Raw genomic sequence first — 20,795 nt, 5'->3', positions numbered from 1 at the left:
CCCCCTCGTCCCCCCCCCCCCCCCCCCCCCCCCCCATGCCAAATTCAGATGAGCAGTGAAGGTGACAAGTTGAATCCAGGGGTGCCAGGAGCAGAGGACACAAGGGTCCCTTCTCCTCCTGGCTGTCCAGTTGAGCCGTGATTTTAAACTTGGCTGTCAGAAGCAAGGCTTGGGGAAAACCTGTTCAGCTGTTTCTGGCTTCCCCTTGCCAGATAGCTGAGCTGCAGGGCAGTGATTTAAAAGCTGGTGGCTGGGAGCACAGTCCCTGAACCCTGTTTTTCAGCTGCTGGCTTTTTAAATCTCTGTCTTGCCATTCAGCTGGGTGGCAAACGGAAGACAGTGGGATCTGGCCAAATCTCTACCTCTTCCTGAAACCAGGGAGCAGTGGCTGCTGCTTCTGTTACCTCTCTGTTACCTGTGGCTATGGGACACAGGGGAACAGGGTGACCCTGGTCTTGGGAAGGCAGGGAACCTTTTTCCCAGCTCTTCTCTTGGTTCATAGGAATAATCAAGCCAGGGAAAAGCCAGGAGAAGTTCAGTCTTGCAGGAGAAACTCTTCTGGGAGTGACATAACCGTGGATGTTGTGGGGTCTTTTTTTCTCAAAAAGTGGGCACTTTTGCTGAGGGAGGAAAAGTAAACATTTATACACTTTTGGTTTCTACTTGGAGAATAGCAGTTCTCCCAGTGTAAACTGAACATCTGTACTTGGCCTTACATTGTGCGAACTGGGTCACAATTTGGGTTAGTGTTAAGAAACACAACCATCTTTTTTAATGAGAGTTTTACTGTTTTTCTTTCTCCATCAACAGGAATAATAATGAATAAAGCTGTTAAGATATTTATGTGGGAAACCACAACTAGGAAAACAAATTAATGCATTCAGGTTTTTTATTTTTCTTATAATCTCAGGGTAAATTGAGAGAACAAACCAAGAGACAAATCTCAAGATCACCTCAAATATTAACCTTGAAGCTAAATGATAAAATACAGTAGGAACAGTCAGATGCTTATACATTTCATATAAACTTGCTTAGTTAGTCAAAGTTAAGATGATTCCAGGGTCTGCTTTTCTTCTTTTTTCAAATGCCACCAGCTACTAGTCAGCTTTTCGGCAAAGGATTCATGTAGAGGAGACGTTCTCTTTACCATTTTAGGATGTATGAGCCTACCCTATGCACATTTTTCCTGTTTGTTTGTGCGGGGGCTACTGCACATAGGTTGAAGACAGTAAGGCATTTTCCCTTTATATTCAGCTTTGTTGCATTCATATACACTTTTTTTTGGAAAGTGTAGCTCTGTATTTATAGCTGTACTTTAGTTTTAGACATTCAGTTTTGTATGAATTTTAGGATTCAAATGAAAAAGAAGTGTAGTCTAGGTAGCCTTTCAGAGCAAATCCATTGATCCTTGCAGTGATGCCAATGTCAAACATCCTTTTGACTTGTCTGGCAAATATGTCTACAGCTTCTTTATTCAACACAGCCCTTAAGTCATCAGACACAACTGTGGATTAATCCTTAAAGGTGCTTCCCTTTCTTCCCTCAATTTGTTTCAAACTGTGCAGAAGCTACCCTTCACATCTGTGTGATGTGTAGGTATTATCATCACCTTTTCTGGAAACTTTATTTAGTTTTATCTCAGATTGTAAACTCTGCCTCTTCTGTTTTGAATGCCAAAATGGTAGAATAGGCATGAGTACATCCTTAAAAATTCATTGATTCCTTGTCACAAATCCGACATAACAAGATCACTAGGTGCGATTCAGAGGCATTGGAATATTTACATTAAAATAGTTGCATAAATCTTTGAATATCTCCATTTGTATCTGGGCTCAGTAAACTAAATGCATAGTTACTTACTTGCATGTAGAGAAGGTTGTATACTGGAGATGGAATTCTAATATTATAAAACCCTAAGTCTGTCTGTCTGTCCATATGCTTTATTTGTGCTCTGATTGGCTGTCTCGGCAGCCAATCAGAGTGCCCTACACAGACAGGGACAGACAGCAGAACGCCAAGCTCTGCTGGCCTGGCCCCCCTCCCCTGCTTCTTGGAGGCAGAGGGGGATGATGGGGACTGGAGCACTGCCACAATGGAGGTGACGGAGCAGGGGGGGCAAGGCCTCACTTCCTCGGGTCTGTTCCTTGGAGCTAGGGGCCGGAGCCCCACTAACAACAGCCAGCAGGGAGGCAAGGTGGCGGGGAAGGGGGGATGGGGAGAGCAGGAAGGGAGGGGGTTATTTTTTAATCTTCCTTCATAAAATAGGGTCTTCATTCTTGTGATCGTTCTAGTAGCTCAGTTTTCTCAGATTATGTTCCAGTTTGAATAAACGTTTCTTGAACTTTGCTGATATGTATGCAGTCTCCGAGAAGAGGTTGTATCAGTGCCTTGTACAATAACATTTATATCCCCGTCTACTGAAAATAGATTCCTTGATCTATTCTAATCACCTTTGTCTGTTTCGTTTTTCTTTGCCTCTTGTTAGTGCCTCTTAGTCATCCAGTGATTGATTAATGTGCCTAGTTCTTTCTCCTTCTCTGGAACTTCCCATTAATGACTTCCCAGTTCATAGCAGAAATTCTCTTTTATCTGTAGGACTTGACATTTGTGCTATTGGATTTCATCCTGCTTTTGTTACTGAATTTCTTCAAGGTTATTCATTTCTGTCTCTGTGATATTCCTGTCCTCCTCTGTGGATTCCAGCTGTGCTTCTTAATTTTGTGTGATCAGCAAAATTTATTAGGTCACGCCTGTATTTTTTTTGTTTGTATTAAGGTCATAAATGAGCATACTAAACAGAAATTATCCTGATGTTGATCCTTGAATTTTACTGGTAACTTTCCCTGACTGATACTTTTTCATTCATTGCCCTCAATCGTTTGGCCCAGGCATATTATAAATTAGCACCAAACTCTCCCTGCTTGCCCTTCCTCTGCCGAGTCTACTGGTCTACTTTCTGCTACTTCCTCTGTGATCCCTGAACAATATGCTGGTCTTCTTTCTGCTTCATACCCTGTTGCTGTGATCTCTGCTCCCTTCCGGATCTGCCTGTGCCATTTGTAGCATGTGCCACAGGTTGGCCTACCTCTGCTTTGTTTAATTCCTTACCTGTTTTACAGTTCTACTAATCTTCATCTAACCTCAATCCCTAAAAGGTTGGTCAGTTGAGGAAAACCTGAGTTTCCAGGCACGAAGACAGCTAATTGCATTATTTTAACTTATTATTTCATTTCTCAGATTATATGAAAAATACAGGGATGATTTTCAAATGCCAAATACACATATTTGTGACATGATAAACAGGTTCCTTTAGTCATGCCTCTGTCAATGTGCTCATTGTATGATGAAAAGCTTGTTTAAAAGATCAAAAAATGTAATGCCATTTCTCAAGTGTATTAACATATTACATAATAACAGTTCTATAATGATCATTTGTAAACACAAATTTGTATTTGCAATTTTAAATCTATCACTTTACTTCATACACTATTTTTTTTTTCCTTTACAGAGCATTGGGAGGTTGTTTACAACTTATTTTTTTTCTCTTAACCTTTTTGGAAACTATATACCACGGGGTAGGCAAACCCTGGCACGCATGCCAGAGTGTGGCACCCAAAGGCATTTTGCTTGGCATGCATGCCTTGGGGTGGGGCCAGGGCTGTGCTGCCACAGCCAGGATCAGACTCCTTGTGGATCCCTTGCTCTCTGCCCCTGGCATGCCAACTTCTTATAAATTGAGTTTACGGCTGTTTTTAGCACTCTGCCCAAAAAACAATGCCGACCCCTGCTATATACTATCTTTAATTGTGTACTGTGTATGCCAAAACTGAAATAACATTGGCAGTTTAACAAAATGTAACCCTAAATACAACACAGATTGTCTAAACAAATGCATGAGTTTCAAATGTCTCGTTGGCTAAACATGCTGAACTATTATAGCCTCCTTTCTAAATTTCTTGTACTTCTCGTTACTTTGTTTCAAAACCCAATTAAGAAACATTATCATTCTGTACTTTTGGGTATCACAGATTTAATCTGCTAATATGACAGTATTGTGAAACTCCTAAAACACTTATAATTGGTATTAATTAGTTTGACATTTAAAAAATACAATAAATTGTTGTTTCACAGTTTCCTAGCTTCCATAGCAGGTGATGTTGTTTTTTCTAGACATGGAAACAGTACTGTTGATTTCTTACCAAGGTTTATACAGTCCCCTTCCCTTTATTTACTTAGGTGCTGTTTACAACTTATTGAAGATTGTCCTAGTGCTATTCAGGAGGAGCTGGATCTTATTCGTGCTTTTAGCTATCTTGAGGAGTTTGGTGTGACCATTTTGCCTTTGCAAGGTACTCTACATTTGTATTATGTACACAATGGCTTGGTGAATGTGAAACACAGTTTCTTAGCTGAAAATCATTTAATTTATACTTCAGTCCGGCAAAACATTTAGTCAGGTGCACAAGTTGAAGTACTTAAGTAGTCCCACTGTAGTCAATAGTATGTGCTGAATGCATAAATTTAAGCTTGTGTATAAGTACTTTGGCTCAGAGTCTTATGTTTTCAGTTTGTAAAAACACTTTGGGGACATTCTGTGAGGAAAACATGCCTTTAAATGTAATTTGTATTCATGAATCTGTTTTTCTTTTTTTTAATTTTTAAGATTTTTTAAGATAATCATGATAAGTATCTACATCTCTGATTGACTTCTGAGGACACTGTATGGATTAAACTGCTGTAAAATAAAATAAAACAGAATATTTATGCATTTATTTGTTTTAAAACAGCCTGTGAGAGAGTGTTATTGTAATCTGCAGATTAGTTTCAGTTGAAAAGTAAAATTTCCTTTCTTTAGCAGGTGGTTTTACTGTTTCATATATTCCTATAAGGCAACTTGATAGTCAACCTCAATGCTCAGATGTGCATACTTTAGGACAACTACTTTGTACACTTGTGGTTGCCATTTTTACATTCAAAGGAAACTCCCCTTTGTTTTTATCTACCCCAAAATAATTTTAAAACATGAAAGAAACACATTTGGTATATTAGAAAATATGGAAATCTTATAGCAGAAAGTTGAAAATCAGTGCAGTGGTTGCTACATTTTAAAGATGAATTTTATTTGGTTATTTTGTTCAGTTTATAAACTGTTTGACTGGCATCAAATCTCCTTTATGCTGGTTTCATTTACTAAATCACGTGGGCTGCTTGCAGATGTGAAAAAAACAAAAGACGGCTCTTCACTTTAAAATTGGCGCACTCCCACGCCGAACCCAGCTGCCCAGCTGCCCAAAAGAGGCAGCACGTTAGTTGGACCCAGCTCACCCAATGTTTATATAGATCAGGTGCTTTAGCAGGGCTTTTATGTTGCTTTTACTAATGGCAGATTGAATCAACTTCAGATAAAAGCGCCAAAAAGCCCCGTTGAAGTGTGTGATCTACATGGATGCTGCGGAACCAGGTTGAACTAATGCACTGCTGCTTCCAGTAAAGCACAGTTTTTTTCCCCCACGTGTGTCAGTCATCAGCATTAAACTATCCACATTTGAAACCAGTTTTAATATTACCTGTCAGTGATGGCAAATCAGATGCTCATTTGTGAAATCAAGCCTATCAGTCTCATTGGAACTGCTTTATATTTTTCTGCAAAATCTTACAAATAATCAAGCCAATATAGTAAGGGATTAGAAATTCTTTAATTGTTTTTTTCATACAGCAATCAAAAATTCATCCAAAATACATACTGTCCCACAGTAGTTCAGATATTTAAAAAATGTCATTAAAGTTCCCAGCAGGTATGTGACCTTAATGCTAAAGGGAGGAAAGAATGTATTGTGAGATTGCATATAGCAGCTTTCTGAGGCTCTTTGTGGGTATGAAAATTACCTTTAAACTTCAACTATTTTGTCTTAATTTTGTTAGCTTAGCTTTTCTTTAGACTTGTATCCTATTCTCTTTGTCTGTCCATTCCATTTTTTTCTTTAAACTGAACCGTAGTCCCTAGTTAATTGCCGAAATGTGTTCAGAGGCCACATGAGTACTGACTTCAGTACTTAGCAATATAATTTAATTAAAAATCAGATACGTAAAACCATCCCATCAAGTAAGTTTCAAAAAGTACACTAGTTCCATTTTAAGAAGGAAATGCCATAAAAAGCTCTTTAATGTTCCATCAGGTTAAAAATTAAGATTTGAACCTGAACCCCTGGGGGCACGGGGAAAGTTTTTAAAATACATTCAGGGCCATGTCATCTGGCCTGCAGCGCTTAGAAATTTGGTGATATGGGAGAGGTGGCAGTGCTCATTTCCACCACTCCTCGCTGCCAGATTTCTGAACCCGTAAGGAACCATGTGAGCTAGAGGCTGTGCCATCACTGAATTATACCAGTGTAATATGTTCAAAAGGGGTCAGCGATGGCCTAACTTTTTCCTCATTGAATTCAGTGGTGAAGCACAGTAAAGGCCAGTATTGAAATTCCCCACATTATTTATAAAATCACAGTGTTTGTGTGACCTGTACTGTTACCTCTACTTAGAATGTGATACTCTGACAAATTTGACTACTGCAGTCAATAGATGTAAAGATTTTATTAATTCAGTATTATGTAGGAAGACTTAATGACTAGTGCTCTACATCAGGAGTGTGAAAGAAATGGCTTGTAGGCCAAATCCATCCCATGGAGGTCTATCATCCAGTTTCCAGTGCTGTCCTTGGATCCCAAGTTGACCCACCCACTGGACCAAACCTGTGTATAGGGCCCCTGATGTGCGCTGCACATGGTGCTTACCCTGGCTGGTCTAGGGCACATGCTGCAGATGGTGCCTACTTTGGCCACTCCAGGACACACAATGCATTCATCGCCCTCCCTGGCCAGCCTAGGGTGTGCAATGGACAGAGGGTGGGAGGATCTGTAAGGCTAGATGAGTTTGACACCCCTATTCTACATTCATCACAAATTGTCTAACAATATGAAACAGACTATTTTGTCTGTTTTGGACTGCCAAGTTTGCTCAAAGCAAATTTGAAGCTCAACACTTGAACAATTTAAAATGTAGCATTGTAAACCCATCGTAGACTTATCAGTATTAAAATATGTAATGTAGGTAACTGTTATTCTTAGTAAAATATGCCTGCAAATTCATATAATTTGCAAGCTTTTCAGGACTGAGGGAAATACTTTGTGTGTCTGGAGATCACTCTTGAGACTGTAATTGTTAAATTATAACAGTTTAAACATTTTATCTATCCATGTTTCTTTCCATCCTTAAGGTCTGCAGGACACATGTAGAGACAAGTTGGCAAATAAAGTACTTAATTTTTTTTATAAAGCTGTGAACCATTTTTTCTAAATTCAATATTGCAAATCTTGCAATATTTTTGTGGGTTTCACTTTTTATTTAGTGCTTCTTGTACTGTCTACTGGGTCATATTCTTTCTATAAAACAAAATTTCTTGCTCTCCCTACTGTGGATGAAAGCTTTAAAACCTCCATACCCAAAAGACATACAAAGAACTAACATTGTTTATAAGAGGAAAAGGCTATGCTTTTAAATCCAAACTTGTATTCTTTTGGTGTGGTTTCTGAGTTAAAACTGGTGGGAATTGGCAGTACTGCAAAGTGAAATTTAGGGAGTCATGTACATTATCCCAATGTGAATATATACATGGGGTATTCTGTTTATGAAATGTGAGTGACTACTTTGGTTCTTGATTTGTTTTTGGGTGGGGGAGGGGTGCAGAGTATAGATTAATATTAAAGCTCACACATTGTAATCTGTCTTTAATGCATGTTTTTCTTTGAACAGTGCGTTTATGTTCTGATCGACTTACTATCATCAAGGACTGTCTTGCTCAGTTGCCAACAAACTACAAACAGTCTGCCAAGCTCCTGGGACTTGCAAATCTGCTAAGGGTTGCAGGTAAACTGTTGTAAATGTTAAACTGCAATGCCAGCATATATTTTTGCTATGCTGTAGGGCACTTGAGTTAATCATTGGGATATGTTCAAGGATGTCACTAAATGTCCTTTAGGAGAACAGGCTTCAAGGAAGACATATATTTTATAGGATTAATCTTGTATTCAACTGTTGTGACCTTCCCTAATACATAAAATAAGAGCCTTGTCTAATTTGGGATTTCAGGAAAAGCTTATGTCAAAACTGGATTTACAAGTTAGAATATTTTATGACTTTGCCTCAATTGTTTGTATTAATGTTTTAGTAAATCTCTTGTCCCTGTCACATAAGCCAGCTTGATGTAAAAACAGCCCTATTTAGGTAAGGAAAAAAGTTGAGTGTACACACAAATCATGTTGGTTAGACAGAAGTTTGTCTGCAGTTGCTTATCACATATATTTATAGTTTGCAAATAATGAATTAGAGGGTGGGATTTTTTGTTGAAGCTCTGAATGCTTTATAAGTTTGGTTATATAGTGTCATTACTAATCTATGATAACTCCCTGTTTTTGCAGAAGAGACGACCTGTTTTCTGTACAGCTTTCTACTGCTCATTAGCAAACTGTTTTTAACAGTCTGATTGTGTTTACAGCTAATCATATTAATACCTAAATCATTCATCCACAGTTAATATAAATGTAGATGATTATGTTACTTTGTATTTATGACTTGACTGGTGAAGATTTTGTCTGAAATGATAGAGACTGTCCAGGGAAACTGGCTTTTCTTCCTGGCCACTATATATATAACTTCCCTAGTTCCTCTTCCTCTTGTTCAGACCAGATTGTTGATTTTTCCCCTTTGTATTGCTTGTGCTAAATTCTTGGGTCATATTTCTTTTAACACATATGAAGATATCAGTGTGCGTTTAAGATGGGTTTTCCACAGACTTTCTGATCTGAGGATTATGACTAGTGTGTGCTGTCAGGTACTTTGCATAAAGACTTGTTAACCCCATTCACTGCTTTCAGTATCTTCTTGAAGAATTCCTCATAATGCAGTACTATCTTTTGTCAGTTTGCTTAATAGAAGTACTTACTTCTGACATTATGATACAAAAAATCTACACACTTTTCCCATCTTGTCACTTCTTACATGTTCCACTAATTCCATTTTTTGTTGCACTTTTAAACATACTCATTTTAAAATATTTTCAATACTTACAAGTGAATGGGGAGCAGTGGGCGTACAATGGGAAGGATCACAAGGTGTTGGGACAGGAGACATGGCGTTGTGAGTGACTGAGGGTCCTGCCTGGAGATGCAGAGAAATGGGATAAGGGGGCTGCCTGAGAAAACGTCATTTAGAGAAAGGGCTGATAGGAAATACATCCTAACTTTTCTGTGAAATTAGGCTGCTTCACAGACATGGCGGGGGAACAGTCTGGCGCAAAAAAACACAACCAATCCAGTGCTTTACTTTTAGCCTTAGTGCATGCCCAAAAGAGGCATTGCATTAGTTTCACCTGTTTTGCCCCAAATCTGTATAGATTGTGCTCTTCAGCGGGGCTTTTTGGCACTTTTATTTAATAGCTGATTGAATCCGCTATTAGATAAGTGTCAAAAAGCCCTGCTGAAGCACGTGACCAATCAGTTATTAGATAAAAGTGCCAAAAAGCCCCACTGAAGTGCCTGATACATATGGACTCTGGGGAGCTGGGTTGAACAAACTTGCTTCCTCTTCCGGTAAAGTACTGTTTTGGGGTTTGGTTTTTTGTTGCTGCTGTTTTTTTTATGTCTGTCAGTAGTCTTTATGCTGTTGTCATGAAACACTGGATTTCAGTTAATGAACTGTGTTTGGAATAGTAGTGTGTGCGTTTGTGTGTGAAGTCCCACAAATGACAGGCTGGAAAACAAATAAAGAATTAAATCCCTGTACTCCAGCAAATGAGGCAGCCCTTGGATGTAATTTCTCCCTCCTCCATAGGTTGTGGCAACCAGGTGGATGGTGTGACTTTTTTATTTTAGTCTCATCAATAACCTCAGTGATACTGCCTGTAAAGAAGAAAGGCCCAATGTTCAGAGGAACTCAGATAAAGTGTAAAAACAACCCAGTAATGACTACAACCAACAACTTGTTTATATTATCATTGTGCCTTAGAAATCCTAGCTGTGGTCAAAGTCCTACTGTGCTAGGTGTTGAACAAGCAAAAAACAAAGCCAGTTCCTGCTTCAGAGAAATTTTAATCTGTATATCAGATGAGAGATCAGCCACACATACATAGATGAGAAGCATAAGCAGATAAATAGATCAACATGATGGGTGGAAGAAAGTGTGATGATGCTTGTTTGAAAATGTAACATGTAAGCGATAATGGAACTACTTTGTGCCTGAGTAGTTATTTTATTTCAGCAGAGCATTAGACAACTCTTTGACTTTAGAGATAAAATCTCAAGTATTATAATGAATTAATTTGCACTCATTCTTCATGGGAAATGGGTTTTGGCCACATGTACTTTGAAAATACAAACCTTTTAAGGACTTTTGTATGTGTTTCTGGTCATCATTCACAAAGTGATTTCCAAATGGTTATACTTGTGTTATATTTTAGGTTGTAATGCTTGTCTATATTACAAGCCTTTAACTGTAGAAGTTCTGCAAGCAGAGAACTACAGTCACAGGGAAATCACCACAGCAGATCCCCACCTGCATCATTTTTGGGTGTTCCCTGCAGCTTCTCTCCAGCAGCTGTGCCAGCAAGGAATGTGACGCACCTGGGAAATGGTGTTTAAAGGTCTTGTAACTACTGGCAGAAAGTGTGAGCACAAGTTTGCATGCCTTCTGGCAGGTTCCCCCATGTTATTCCTTTAGTAGAAAGAAGGAGCTTTCTTGACAGAGGCGTAGCATGGAAAAATGTGCCTGGGGCAGTCATCTCTTTATCCTCTCCTCCTCCTCCCTTCTTGCTTGCAAGACACTGGAACAGCAGCAAGTAGAGAGCCAGGCACGGTCAAGGAGTGCAAGGTATTCTGGGAATTGTTCTCTAGAGTGACAGTGGACTTTGTTGTTGCCAGTGAGAAACTTTCACCCCAGTTTTTTTCTGCCAAAGCCCACGTCATAAAAGGCAAAAATTTTTTTTCTGATTTTCTGCTGCAAAAAACGGGGTCAATTCTCCCCCCAGCAGCTGTGAATTCTATGGCTACTCTAGAAAACGACAAGTCCCAGAATGCCTTGCACTCTGACAGCCATTGCCTATGCTAGCTGCTTCCTGTAGTTGGAAAGTGCAGGGAGAGCCAGGCAGGCAGCAGCAAGGCAGGCAATTGCCCTGGGGTGAGGTGCTCTCCTGCCCTTCCTCTCATCTCATCCTTCTGGTGCCGCTCCCCCTAGGCAGCACCCAGGCCATGTGCCCTGCTTGCCCACCCATGTTATGCTGCTGTTTCTTAACAATCTGGGGCAATCTGGTGGTTGCGTCAGAGGATAAAGCGGACCTCTTTAACCAATTCTTCACCTCCGTTTTCTTGTGCAGGGACCGGGACTTCCCTGCTGTGATAGAAGCCGGACGCGAGGGGATCGCCTTCCGACCTCAGGTTGGGGAGGACCGGGTTAGAGAGCTTCTGGAGGGGCTGGACGCGTTCAAGTCAGCGGGTCCGGATGCTCTCCACCCCAGGGTGCTGAGGGAGCTAGCTGGGGTTATTGCAGGGCCCCTGGCACGGCTCTACGAGCGATCGTGGTGCTTGGGCCAGGTGCCAGATGATTGGAAGGTAGCTAATGTGGTCCCCATCTTCAAGAAAGGGAAAAGGGAGGACCTGGGCAACTATAGGCCCGTCAGTCTTACCTCAATCCTGGGGAAACTCTTTGAGAAGATCATCAAGGAGCACATTTGTGACGGGCCGGCATCAGAAATGATGCTCAGGGGCAATCAGCATGGATTTATTAGGGGGAGATCATGTCAGACCAACCTGATTGCCTTTTATGATCAGGTCACAAAGGCCATGGACGCAGGTGTCGCGGTGGATGTAGTCTTTCTGGACTTCAGTAAGGCCTTTGACACCGTCTCTCACCCCATCCTAATTAATAAACTAGGCGACTGTGGCATAGATGCCTACACAGTCAGATGGATTGCAGATTGGCTGAAGGGTCGCACTCAGAGGGTGGTGGTGGATGGATCATACTCGACTTGGGGGGAGGTGGGTAGTGGAGTCCCCCAGGGCTCGGTCCTGGGGCCTGCGCTGTTCAATTTCTTCATCAGCGATCTTGATGTTGGGGTGGAAAGCAACCTGTTTAAATTCGCTGATGACACCAAAATTTGGGGGGAGGTGAGCACGCTAGCAGGGAGAGAGAGATTGCAGAAGGATCTGGATAGGTTACAGGGGTGGGCAAACAGGAACAGGATGTGTTTCAATACGGACAAGTGCAGGGTGCTGCACTTGGGTAGTAGGAACCAGCAGCACACTTATACGATGGGGAACTCCCTACTTGAGAGCACGGAGGCGGAAAGGGATCTTGGTGTCATTATTGACTCCAAGATGAACATGGGCCGACAATGCGAGGTCATGGTTGGCAGGGCTAACCGGACCTTGTCGTGCATCCACAGGTGCATCTCGAGTAGAGCCAGGGAGGTGATCCTCCCCCTCTATGCGACGCTGGTCAGGCCGCAGCTGGAGTATTGTGTCCAGTTCTGTGCGCCCCATTTCAGGAGGGATGTGGACAACATGGAGAGGGTCCAGAGGAGGGCCACCCGCATGATCCGGGGACAGCAGGGCAGACCCTACAGTGAGAGACTGCGGGACCTGAACCTATTCAGCCTCCACAAGAGAAGGCTGAGGGGGGACCTGGTGACCGTCTATAAACTCACTAGGGGGAACCAGAAGGGTTTGGGGGAGACGCTGTTTCCCCTAGCCCCTGCTGGCATAACAAGGAGTAATGGGCACAAGTTGATGGAGAGGAGGTACAGATTGGACATCCGAAAAAATTACTTCACAGTTAGGGCGGCTAGGAGCTGGAACCAACTTCCAAGGGAGGTGGTGCTGGCCCCTACCCTGGGGGTCTTTAAGAAGAGGCTGCCTACCTGGCTGGACTCATTTGAGTCCCGTTTTTGTTTTTAGGGTTTTTTGTTGTTCTCCCGCCCTGGCGGGGGGTCGGGCTAGAAGATCTATTAGGTCCCTTCCGACCCTAAAACTATGAAACTATGAAACTATGAAACTGACGGGACCTGTGAGTGCAGTTTCTGTCTCATTTGTTTTCCTGGTAATTAGATGTGCAAACTAATATTGCACAATACGCTCTTTCCCATTAGTAACTGACATGAAGTTTATGACCCCCTTCATTAAGCAGATGGGCACAATTTGTACCACATTCGTTCTAATTCCTCATAATTTTAGATTTAATTTAAACTTCAAAATATGAGATTTGTATCTTTCCTTTTTTCTTTTGTTAGCATTAACTATTGTAACTCTGAATAATATTCTTGTTCTTATTCATGAATGTTCATATTCAGCCAATTCTCTTCTGATTTTTACTAAATTCTCTACTACATGACGTGGGAAATATTTCCACAGTCAGATAACTTGTTTTAAATTTGTCCTTCATTAAGCTTATGAAGCTAGATATTACTTTGACTTTAATTGAACTTGTGCATATTTTAAAGGTTGCAGGATGGGGCTCTATATTTCTCTTCTTAATAACACTGAAGGCTTTTTTGCACTAAATCCTTAAATGATGAAGATGGTTTTTATTATAATCGTATTTGCTTTTAAAAAGGCTAAATTTTGCTTTTAGTGAGGACCTCAAACCAGTTTGAAGTAAGATCTGATTTTTATGGCCAAGTTAATAAAACCTTGAAAAACAGCAATTTAAATGGAAATGCTGACACAGCCATAATCATAGTGTGTAAATGGAGACTCTCATAAAATTTAATCATCAGTATAAAAAATATATGTATCAATGAGATTGTAAAAGCAAGGCATTTATAAAGGGCATTTTTGTGTCTATTGGCTCTTAATTATTATTTTATTAGGTTGCACCCTAACATTAATATGATGAATACTTATATAGATCTTTGTAGCCAAAAGGATGTTAACAAATGTTAATTGTAGTCAGTCTGTGCATTGTTACCTCAAGAGTAGCCCATATGTTGCTATTATTTTTAGAGATAAAAATTGTAGGTTTTGAATTTTAGTATAATTTTCAGCATGAAATAAAATGCACTAGATTGCTAGGTTAATAGGGTTTGTCCTACATGGTTCATTAATGGATTAAGTAGTTGTAACACACCCTGACCCCAGATTATGTCTTTGAGACATGGTCAGGGTGCACTTGCATGTTCAAGGATGCCCTTCAGACCCAAACTCCTCTCTGCTGTCTTCAACGACCTGAAAGATGAGATGGAGTACACCCTCAGCAACTTTGCAGATGATACCAAGATGGGAGGAGTAGGGCTTAGATTCAGAGGGATTTAGACAAATTGGAGAATTGGACCAAAAGAAATCTCAGGAGGTTCAATAAAAAGAAATGCAATTTCCTACACTTAGGATGGAACAATCCCACATACTGGTAAAGGCTGGGGAATGACTGGCTAAGTAGTAGCTCTGCAGAAAAGGACCTGGGAGTTACAGTGGACAATAAATGGCATACTGGCTACAGTAGTAGGACCGTTGCCAGCAGATTGAGGGAAGATATTTTCCCTCTCTCTTTGGCACTTGTGAAGCCATATCTGGAATACTGTTTCCAGTTTTGGACCCCCCCCCCACAGAATGGATGTGGACAAATTGGAGAGAGTCCAGCGGAGGGCGACGAAAATTGTTAGGGCACTGGGGACCATCACTTTTGAGAAGAGGTTTAATAAACTGGGCTTATTTAATTGGGATGAGAGAAGATTGTGAGGGGGGATTTAACATCAGCCTTCAGCTACCTGTAGGGTGGTTTCTAAGAGATTGGAGCTAGACTGGTCCCACTGGTGGCAGATGACAGAACAAGGAGCAATGGTCTCATTTTGCAGCAAGGGAAGTTTAGGTTAGATATTAGGAAGAACTTCTTCACTAGGAGGGTAATTTCATAGTTTCATAGTGCCTAGGGTCGGAAGAGACCTAAACAGCTCATCAGGTCTGACCCCATGTCCCAGGCAAGAACGAGTACAGGGTCATAACACCCCAGCCAAATATCTGTCCAGCCTCCTCTTGAAGACCCCCCAAGGTAGGAGAGAGTACCACCTCACTTGGGAGCCCGTTCCAGAGCCTGGCAGCCCTAACTGTAAAGTAATATCTCCTGATGTCCAGCCTGAACCTTCTCTCTAACAATAATTTGTGGCTGTTATTCCTAGTAACCCCCGGTGGTGGCTGGGGGAACAGAGCCGCCCCCAATTCCTACTGGTGAGTTTTTGTAAACGGCCACCAGATCCCCTCTCAGCCTTCTCTTGTGGAGGCTGAATAGATTCAGGCCCTTTATCCTCTATTCGTAGGGCCTGACCTGCTGCCCCTTGACCATGCGAGTGGCCCTCCTCTAAACCCTCTCAATGCTAGCCATGTCCCTCTTGAAGTGCGGCGCCCAGAACTGAACGTAGTACTCCAACTGCAGCCTGACCAACACCGCATAAAGGGGAAGGATCACCTCCCTGGACCTGCTTGTGATACATTTGTAGATGCACGACAAGGTACAGCTAGCCTTACTGACCGCTTCCTCCCATTGGTGACTTACGTTCATCCTGGAGTCAACAACAACTCCAAGATCCCTTTCTGCCACTGTGTTGACAAAAAGGGAGTTCCCCAGCCTAGAGGTGTGTTGCTGGTTCCTTCTCCCTGGATGCAGCACCTTGCACTTGTCTGTGTTGAATTCCATCCTATTCTCATCCACCCACCTCTGTAACCTGTCTAGATTTAGTTGGATTCTGTCCCTCCTCTCCAGCGTGCCCACCTCACCCTGCATCTTGGTGTCGTCAGCAAACTTGGCCAGAGTAATTTCCACCCCCACATCCAGATTGCTGATAAAGATGTTGAACGGTACTGGCCTCAGGACCAAGCCCTGGGGGACTTCACTGCCCACATCCCTCCAGGTTGAAAATGACCCATCCGCCACCACTCTGTGTGCAACCATCTAGTATAGCATTGAAATGGGTTACTCAGAGAGGTTGTGGGCTCTCCATCCTTGGAGGTTTTGAAGACCCAGCTAGCCAAAGTGGGTTGGATTAGATGACTTCCCGAGGTCACTTCCAATCCTAATTTTCTTTGATTTCATGATTCTAAGTGTTTTGGCCTTCTATTTTCTTGCTACTTTCTTGTACTCACATATGAAATTATAGTTCTGAGACAGCTTTATCTAGTGAAAGATATTTCAGACATCTAAGGGGGTAAACTACCTCTTAAAAAATGGGTTCTGGTTATACACTATGGTGCTTTCACTCCTTTACATGAACTTGTCCAGTATTCTTGTTTAACTGGTAGAAACACATTATGAGATTAGTCTTACTTTCCATGATTTCACAGACAAGTGAGGGAGATACAGGGCTCATATACATGTGCTGTTAATGCAGCTAAATAACCTCTGGTACAGTTCTAGCCTAAGTTTATTGTTCCTGGGCACTACATTTGTACATGTCTGGGTCCACAGCACATTGAGCTCCGGGGCAGTGCAGCCCTGCCTGGCAGGGTCAGCCCAGGGGGTCAGCCCAGGGCTTCTGTGACCTGGCTCAACATGCTGCGGAGGGGCTGGCTCGGGCACAAAGGTGCTTCAGTGTGGGGCTAGCCAGCATCCAGCCCCTTTCACTGAAGCACCCTTTGTGCCCCAGCCAGCCTTGTCACCGTCTACATGTGCATTGCAGCGGAGTAAATAACTTGGCAATAGGATAGTACTTGTGTCTGGCAGTACCATCCTATGGTGGAGTTAATTAGTTTAGTCTGTTTTAATAACACCATATGTGTAGACAGTGACATTTTACTGTGGAGCTAATTAGTCAGCTCCACAGTAAATGTTTTGTGTTGATGCACCTACAGTAAGTTTTTTACAGCAATCGACGAATCAGTAGTCTATCTGGGAACTGGAAACCCAGGAGATCCTGGTTCCCAGTACCCTTATATATATTCAACTTGGATGTAAGCGTTGTTTAACATTAAAAAAGGTACAGAATTAGTATATAGAGAAATAAGCTTGTTATGATGACATTCATCTCACTGATGGTCGCTTTCTTTTTCCCTTCTCATCTTGAATATCTCTAGTCAGTAGTGCAAGGGATAGGGATTGAGGATCTAGAATTTGAAAGCTACATCAATTTTATATGATTTAGATCCCAGGTCACAAGCCATGAAGCTGTGGCAGTAAGTTTTCAGGTCTAATTAGAAAAATGAAAAGACGCTGGAAATCTGCAGGTTGTAACATATTAAGTGACTACACTGAGTCAGTGCAGACCACATTGGGGGGGTGGGGGGAAGGTTCTAGCTGTGCATTGCAGGGGATTTGCTAGTTGTATTGGAGTTGACAGTTACCCTTTGGTATAACAGTGTGCATCAAGATAATGGAAGTTTAAATGAGAAGAGTGTAGGTAGAATACAGACAAGAGTGACAGAGTGCAGAGAGAATGATGCTGATCTTTCTGTTCTTATGCTCTTATAAAACATGCAGAGATGTATCCCACTGCTCCAAAATAAATTAGCAAAAAGGAAAAAAAAAATGCTTCACCATATGATCACTCAGGCTAAATTAAGAAAAAAACAATTCCCAGCTCCAAGTGGGCCCCTACTGATTTTAAGCAGAAATAAATTGCAGTCGATTATTGGCCTAGCTGAAATCTGAATAACAAAAATCCGATTACTACACTTTTATTGCCTCTCTTGTGTGCCTGCTGCTGAGAGACAAATCTCTATGTAGGTACAGTACATTAGAAAGCTGTCAGGCATGTGGGGTGGCCACAGGGTGGCGGGTGGAAGAAATAGGAACATTTCCCTTTTATATGTCACCAATTCAAATTAGCCAAGTGTGGAAATGACCAAAAGTTGTTTTTGATTTAATTGCAGTTCATTTGCTTGGATGAAAGGAGAGGAGCCTGTAGTCCAACTCCCTTGGGCAGAAAGTTCATGTCTCACAAGTCATGATTGTGAATAATTGGCAATACTATTAACAGGCAAAAGAGTGAATACAGAGGCCAAGGTATCCTCCCACTCTCAAAGATGGTTCATTCATATTGGAACTAGAGGCATTTAGTTGAGCTCTTTAAATGGAGCAGTCCAGTCTTTATGAATGTCAGTGAGCAGAATTTATGTGAACCTTTAAAAGAAAAAAAAAAAGCCAAAAAATGTGTTCTGCCTTTGTTGAATTAAATGAGTGAAACTAAACAAAATAACCACATGGCTTGAAAATCAGTAGCTTTTCATTGTTTTATAATACTTTAACACAGATCGATTTAATGTTGCTAAATAGAGTTGAATTATTCCAAGACAGATATATTTATGCAGTGACATAAACTGATTTACTTTAATATGGCTCTATCAGCATAGCATCCTTAAATCTTTGATACTTGAGAAGAGGGAAAACGTTTTAAAAAAGTGTATTGAAAGAGTCCCTTTAATTCCGATTAGTCCATCTCTATAGTTCTCTCACGAATTGAAATACATAGAATTGTACCTTACTCCTGTGTGTTTTATTGCCCCTTCCTATAAAATATGCAATCCACTGTGTTTATAGCAAAGTGCCAAGTAAAGGGAGCAATACAAGGTTGCAAAAACATGAAAGGAAGATTATAGGCACTGATTACAATTGGTTTTCAAAAGGAAACGGAGATTTATCCAGAATAAATATTCCTGACTCAATTTCTATTTTATGTTCAAACCTATAAGATAAACTTTATCAGAACACAGGGCTAAACATACTAGATGCATGGGTTCAAAAGAAAGGATTTTTTTTTTTATTTCTGTATTGGTCATATTTTATTTTGTTTTTTAAATGCATTGCTTAGGAACAGCAATCTGTTGTTGCTTAGTGATAAGCAGTTGAACAAACTAATTCTCAAAGCCTTCAATAACAACTTAAACCTTAGTCTGAGCATGAGGTTAATAGAGAGCAAGAGCACAGTGACAGCAATGCACAATGCAGAAGGTCAGAACATGGAAAATCAGATGGAGTTTTTTTCCTTTTGAGACTGCAGTTGGTATCCTCTACATGCTTACCTTAAATGACTAAGAATGCAAAAATTGAATAATGTTGTTTTGGTTGAAAAAAATATCAGGCTCTTGTATAACCCAGATTTACATTTGAATCACTCCACATCCTGGATGAGTGTCCTACTTGTTGAGTTGCTAGTTACTCTTCATTGGTCTCTCTCCCCAAGATGTGTCAGGTTTGCCATGATACAGTACTGAAAATACTATGAAATAATGGGTTGGTCTAATAAAAGATATCAAATTCACCCAAGGAACCTTGTCTGCCTATGAAATAATGGGACTTGGGAACAGTTCCTACCCAACAGCACTGTTAAACTTACATTAGACATCTGATTTTTAAAGGGCTAAATATTAGGACCCCAGTTCTGAAGATCTTGGCTAACATATAAATAAAAGTTGATCAAGAAGGCCATATTTATTTTTTTCCAGAGGGATTTTTCCTTAGCATATCTAATGGTGCGGTGCAAATTCCTTAGCAATATTGAGTATAGGGTTTTAGCATTTAAATTCATTAATGACTGAAATTTTTCATTGGTTCTGTCAGGAAGACTTACTGCCTGTTGGTAGCAAACAAACCACTGTTCTATGCCTGAAAATGGGTTCTTTTCATGCTACGGAGTGCTACAGATTTAATTTCTATTGACTTTAAAATAATTAATAAAAGCACTTGTGACTTTACCTACAGGAGATGACCAGATGGAAAGAAAAGGCCAAGTTTTGATCCTTTTAGTGGAACAAGCTCTCCATTTTCAGGACTACAAATCAGCTAGTATGCATTGTCAAGAGCTTATGGCCACAGGTAAGGTAAACAAATCTGTTTGACATCATTATGTCAAAATGTAACATGTGGCCCTAGATCGGGTGGGCAAAATATGGCCCGGGAGCCCAATCTGGCCTCTGGTGATTCTTTCTGTCCCGCCTGGTCCAGGCACCATCCAGCCTGTGGTACATGTCCTGCTACCCCCAAGTACTCAGTGGGGCTGGGGCAGCTCCTTCCGGTTGCTGCTGCCAGCCCTGGCTCTGGCCCTAGCCCCAGCCCCATGGAGACTGGTGGGGACCTGAGTGCGCATCCCCGATCCCAGCCCACCCTGAGCCTACTCCGGACTGACCTGCCCATGATGAATGGCAATGGCAGCACCTGTGCAGAAGGTGCTGCTGGGCGTGAGGAAAAAGTGGCCACCCCCTGTCACTGCTGCGGGTCCCTTTTTGCTGCAGCTGCCAAGAGCTTCTACTTTGGTTGCCCTATGGCTCCTCTCAGTCACCATCACCAGCACTGCCTCCGTGGCAGTAGAAAGGAGCTGCAGGACACCCCAGCGCTTGCTCGGTAGCTGCAGCAAGAGGGGCCTGCAACGGCGAGTTTGGGGGTGGCCGCTTTTCCCCTGTGCCCAGCAGCAGCTTCTGCCCCAGCACTGCTGCCGCTGTTCATTGTGGGTGGGCTGGTCCAGAGCAGGCATGGGATGGGCTGGGGCTGAGGCTGTGCGTGCTGGTCCAGAACTGGTCCATTCTGGCTGGGGCAAGTCCAGAGCGGGCACAGGGTAGGCCAGGGCTGGGGCTGTGTGCTCAATGGCTACTGGGCATTGATGGAGGTGGCAGTGGCAGGGAGGAGCCACAGGGCCTGCGGGCTCTGGGTTTGGTGAGCTGTTGCTGGTGGGGGAGGAGAGGGTGCTGATTGGCCTGCAACAGCTCCCCAAAACTACCTACTGTCTGCTGGAATTTATGAATTGTAATTCAGATAGCCTTTATTTCCATAGCATGATT

The 20,795-nt window shown here is 41.8% G+C and overlaps 1 protein-coding gene across 1 annotated transcript in view; it reads left to right on the top strand.

Annotated features, from left to right (window-relative positions):
- Nucleotides 1–20,795, top strand: part of NBAS (neuroblastoma amplified sequence) — a 383,345-nt gene that overhangs the window by 148,858 nt on the left and 213,692 nt on the right. Inside the window, exons 31-33 of the mRNA XM_025198082.1 lie at nucleotides 4,237–4,349; nucleotides 7,807–7,920; nucleotides 19,723–19,836. Of these exons, the coding sequence (XP_025053867.1) occupies nucleotides 4,237–4,349; nucleotides 7,807–7,920; nucleotides 19,723–19,836 (341 nt within the window). The remainder of the gene's footprint in view (nucleotides 1–4,236; nucleotides 4,350–7,806; nucleotides 7,921–19,722; nucleotides 19,837–20,795) is intronic.

Source organism: Alligator sinensis, unplaced genomic scaffold, assembly GCF_000455745.1.
Source record: "Alligator sinensis unplaced genomic scaffold, ASM45574v1 scaffold130_2, whole genome shotgun sequence".
Taxonomy (NCBI): Eukaryota; Metazoa; Chordata; order Crocodylia; family Alligatoridae; genus Alligator; species Alligator sinensis.
Note: the sequence above shows the minus strand (reverse complement) of the source record. Positions and strands in the feature narration are given on the sequence as shown.